Below are 5,045 nucleotides of genomic sequence, written 5' to 3'. Positions count from 1 at the left end.
GTAAACTCTCTTCACAATTTCAATGAAATGTCAGTCAGATAGTTGTTGAGAATGAAGATTATTATCAGCTTAAGAGGTGTGATCATGATGTAACACCAAATTCTCATGACTACCCAACAAAGAATGTATGGTACTAGTTAGGAGAATGAACGTTTTGATCTTGGGAATGAAACGCTTAATAAGTTGCGTCGACAAGAATCAATGTTTTAGTGTCAATTTCTCTTGTATTCAGTGAAGATTTTTTCGTTTTTCGTTCGTCATCTGTAGGTTGTTTTTGATCAAGCAATTGATTAAAACATTGGAGGAATCTTCAGTTTTAACAAAAACCAGCGCACAAAGTGGCCAAGCCTCCCCAGTTAATGTGCTCGTGGCATTTTTGTAATAATATTTTGCTTTTTTGTGACTTGTCGCTCAAGGTTATCGCTCGGAAGAAAATGAGGAGGACGAGCAGGACGAGGCGACAAAACCAGAAGCATCGAACACACACCAACCTCTTAGAAGAGCTGATTCGGAAGAATTATTACCGCAACAATTCGAAAAAGGTTGGCTAAATGATTATTTACATTTCCATTTAGTACCATTTTTTTGGCTTTTGCTACTACGATGAAAAAAAAATCACTTCTCGTTTTTGTTCACATTTCGAAAGTACTTGCGTAAAAGGCCCACCTTCAACCGACAGGCTTTTCGACCGTTTGTTTTTGTTATGGTAATTCGCATTGTTTATCGGAGTGATCCAATAGCCCTTTTCACGGTTAGTTTTTTCATTTGCATTACAATATAATCTAGCATGTATGTGAGGCAATTTCGGGCTATTTTGTAGTTTTAACCCGAAATTGTCTCTCATCCACGTTAGATTACATTGTAATGCAAATAAGAAAAACTAACCGTGAAAAGGGCTATTAGATGAATTTCAGCTTCGGGTGGAATTTTCGTATAGGAAAATTATTCCGCGGCACGCAATGCCTGTGGTGGGCCTTAAACGGTCTGCCGTTACTTGGTGCGTCCCACAGAGTTTATGAACAAGGGCTGTGAGACGGGACCTCCGGCTTAATGTCCTTATCCGAGAAGACTTGAAAGTCTTACCGATTTGCAGATGTAGTTACAAAGGCAACACTTTCTCCTCAGTTATTTAAAGACCCTGAGTGTTGGTCCGGCGGAGTTGAACTCACGACCTCCCTCGTGACTTGCATAAAATTGACAAATTTAGATCATGTAGCCCCTGCTCCAACTCTCTGTTTGTTTACTTTTTCATACTTATGTGTTCTCTCGTCGTTTGGTATTAGGTGCTCAAGAGGAAAGGCGGTCACTACCCAGTCGAATGCATAAAAGCAAATCAACTGGTCAACTCAAGCTTCTTGCAGCTAACGACACAAAAAACAAAAGGTGGCGATTTCTCCTTTTACCATTCCTGTAATATAGGTTGGCCCACTACCTTTAAAGTTTAAAGTAACTTATGTTTTTTTGTCGTCACGCTGCGTTCAGTCAGTGAAAGGTGGCGCAATATCCTTGGTCCAATCAGAAGCCCTTTTTGGTACTCGTATCCAGGTTTGCAGACTCAGTCAGTTGCTCGCCGTTTCTTAGGCAACACAAAATTCCCTTTACAGTCAACTACCTATTTAAATTTGCAATTTTCGCAATTGCGTAGAGAAGCCTGAAAATTCAAACCCAGTAGAAATCCTGAATTTTCCAGGCTTCTCTACGCAATTTCGAAAAGCGAGGATCATAACTTCACTTGTGTTCATGTCCGCAGTTCAATATATATATGATTCATTTCATATATCCTTTCATTCGTTGATTCATTCATCACTGGAATATAAGAACCCACAAAAACCAGCTGCCAAAGTCAGTGGCTTCATAACTTACTTGGTTAGAGCATCGCACCGGTATCGCGAGATCACGGGTTCCAAACTCCGTTGAAGTCCTGAATTTTTCAGGCTTCTGTACGCAATTGCGAAAATTGCGTTCATAACTGCGAGGATCATAACTTACTTGATTTTTTAAGTTTAACGTTTGCTTTTCTTGTCCAACATGATTTTGACTGGAGAAGAAGGGACTGAACACACTATCTGAAATTAATGATACATTTCGTACATTTCCTCTCTGTTTTGAACACATCAGCTTTCTGGCAACAGAGCTAGTTACAGTTATTTTGAGCCTCTTTTTTTTCTGTCGTAGGTCGAAAAGTAACGACAATCTAAGTTTCACGAAGGCTGTGGAGAACGCTAACTATTCTTACCAAGGTAGGACCATTACAAGGTTTTTGTTGTGTTTTTTTTTTGTATTTTTGCGATTAATGTACTTTAATGATCCAATCCTGGCAAAGAAAACCAAAATTTGATTGCTGAGGTCGTGGTCTTTTACCACAGGCATACCAACACTCACTTGCGGACACTCGGGAAAAAAACCAAGTTTTCCTTTGTAGGGGTCGAACCTACGACCTCCCGATTACAAGTTCGGATGGATGCTCTACCACTGCGCTATAAGAGACTCGTGGCAGCTAGGACTCGGGGATACTCGGAAAAATCCGAGTGCTCCTTTCCAGGAGTCGAACCTACGACCTCCCGATTACAAGTTCGGATGCTCTTACACTGAGCTATAGGAGGCTTATGGGACCTTGAAACACGGCATTTTTTTAGAGTTATGTAACGAATGCAAACCCCGGATACATTTTGTCTGTATGAGTGCGTGACATAAGGGCCTATTTTTTTGGCTTGTAGGTGGTGACGTACCAAATGGTCACGCACGCGTTAGTCCGACTGATGAAGAAGTACCCATAACGATGAGAAGTAATGCAGCCTTCACCGATGTGCAACAGAAGGTTGCTGTCAAGAAACCTTTTTACAAGGGAATCGGCAACGTGTTTAAGTAAGCTTTCAGACATCTTGTCTTCTCGTTTTTGGAGCTCTTTCGTTATCGTTAGAGTTCGTTTCAATTACTGGTATCTGAACACCTGTAAGTGACCTCGAAACAAAGGTTATTTTTTGGCCAATCACAACAGGTGCACGTAATCAAATGCACCAATCAAAACGCTCTCCTTGCAGTGCTAGCGGAAAAGTCATCATTGATTTGTCTTTTGTCTCAAAAGTGGTGAAAAAATAAGGCGAATCGCTTTACAAATTTAATGTGAGAACCATTTCGTAATTTCTTTCTTTTGAAACGGCTCTGGACTACAAAAATTTCAAAGCTAACTCCCTTATTCGTTCTTCGCAGAATGGGGAAAACCAAACGCGGGGATTACAGCCTTACGAACAACGACAGTCCCTCATTCACGCACACTTATAACAAAGAGGCTCTCATAGACTTTCCAGCAGAGCAGCGCTACAGACAGCTGGTCAATCACTATGGCCAAGACAAGAGCTCGGGTCGCTCAAACACTCTTCCGTCACGTGGTCGAAAAAAACAGGAAGCAGCCAAGGAAAAAGCCGCTGCTGTTGAAAGACGCCCTCCTCCCCCTCCTCCGATGATGAAAGTCGGAAGGGTGACTATTTCTGCGCCTACGAGGGTCTGATGATACACAGCCCGCGAAAGTTGCGGGATCAACGTGCTCTTGGCCACCTGACACGGGATAGGTGCTTGGAGCACGTGATCTCCACCGTCAACTAGGTGAGACGTGTCTCACTGGTTCGTTCTTGCTATCATTTCATTCGATCTATGCAGGAATCTTTTCGTTTGAAGACTGAACGGCTTGCAAGCTCGAATTTTGGTGACTGACGACTCACGTTTTTCGCAGATTGTGAGCTCCTATTTTATAATTTCCAGTGTATGTTGACCGACTAGCGCTAGAATCTGTACAGCCACTTCGTAATTAATGGAGAAATTCTAGTATCCTATATTATTACCACATCGCGCTGGCAAAAACGAAGACGGTATTTGTTTTTGCTGTGGAATCAAATAACAGTGATATCATACCCTGGTGGTATCTAATCAATGGCTTAACACTATGGTGTATTTGTATTTTAGACGTAATACCTATAGGATAATGGACTATTTTTTTTAAAACAAAAACGTATTTTGAGAGACCTTTTTTGTAAATAACTGAAAAGCATATCTATACTCTGTATATAAACGTATATCGCTTCTGTCATAAATTTGGTACCCACTACGCCGGTTGTTGGCTTAATTGTATCAAAGGATACATTGTGAACAACACACAAAATGTGAATTAGTGACTTTGTTTAGAGCAGTTTATAAAGTAATAGAGCGGTTTTCAAATGAGTGTCGTAAAACCAAAACCAAAGTAATGATTTTGGCCAATCAAAAAGGACAGAGACACTCCACTGAACCAATCAAAACTCGATGTAATCACTCGTAGCCGACACAAAAGCGCGGGAAAATGTGCGCGCGCGAGCCACGATTGGTTTTGGTTTCACTTCTGATTGGCTGAAAAACTGGCGCGAGAATTTTGAACCAATCACTGAGCGAAGTAATGCAAAACCAAAGCAATTCGCTAATTACTTTCGACACTCAATTGAAAACCGCTCTATTGCAACCTAAGTAATTATATTTGGGCCAATGGAAGCGGGAGAAAACAGTAAACATGTAATGGTCGAATCGGACCAACGAAAAAGAGAAAAAACGCGTGCGTTTTCTCTCGATTTAGGACCAATTAAGCCTCGGCTGACTCGCAAATATAATCTCCAGGGCTTGTCAACGTTTGCTCAAACCATAGTTAATCTAGGGACTGGTTATGAAACCCTGGGAATTTCAAAAGCAGGAACAATACAGTCGCAATTAGATGTTGAACCGACCGTGACCCTGCACAATCTTTTGTTTTTGGTTCGCAAGTTAATTTCGAATAAATTAGTCGAAGCTTTTTATTGGTTATCCTGCCGAAAAAAGCGTGTTTTTGTCGGGTTTTGTGCAGGGTCAAGGCCAAAGAAGCGAACAAAAACATGAAACAAAGAAACTTGTCGAGTTTCATAACCAGCCTACATGTATTAACTATGCTCAAACAAAACGAAAAGAAGATAAAGAAAATACGAATAGAAAATCATTTGATGTTTTAAAAATCTCTGCCAACTTTTATCAGAGACATATGGTCAAGA

General features: G+C 40.8%; 1 protein-coding gene across 1 annotated transcript in view; it reads left to right on the top strand.

The window, feature by feature from the left end:
• The first annotated feature begins 394 nt into the window (after positions 1–394).
• Positions 395–5,045, top strand: part of LOC138045354 (uncharacterized) — a 4,758-nt gene continuing 107 nt past the window's right edge. The window contains exons 1-5 of the mRNA XM_068891817.1: positions 395–542; positions 1,284–1,383; positions 2,176–2,240; positions 2,718–2,865; positions 3,211–5,045. The exon at positions 3,211–5,045 is cut by the window's right edge and continues 107 nt beyond it. Of these exons, the coding sequence (XP_068747918.1) occupies positions 1,319–1,383; positions 2,176–2,240; positions 2,718–2,865; positions 3,211–3,508 (576 nt within the window). The 5' untranslated portion in view covers positions 395–542; positions 1,284–1,318 and the 3' untranslated portion in view covers positions 3,509–5,045. The remainder of the gene's footprint in view (positions 543–1,283; positions 1,384–2,175; positions 2,241–2,717; positions 2,866–3,210) is intronic.

Source organism: Montipora capricornis, chromosome 1 (assembly GCF_036669925.1).
Source record: "Montipora capricornis isolate CH-2021 chromosome 1, ASM3666992v2, whole genome shotgun sequence".
Classification (NCBI taxonomy): domain Eukaryota; kingdom Metazoa; phylum Cnidaria; class Anthozoa; order Scleractinia; family Acroporidae; genus Montipora; species Montipora capricornis.
This window is presented reverse-complemented; position numbering and strand designations above follow the sequence as displayed.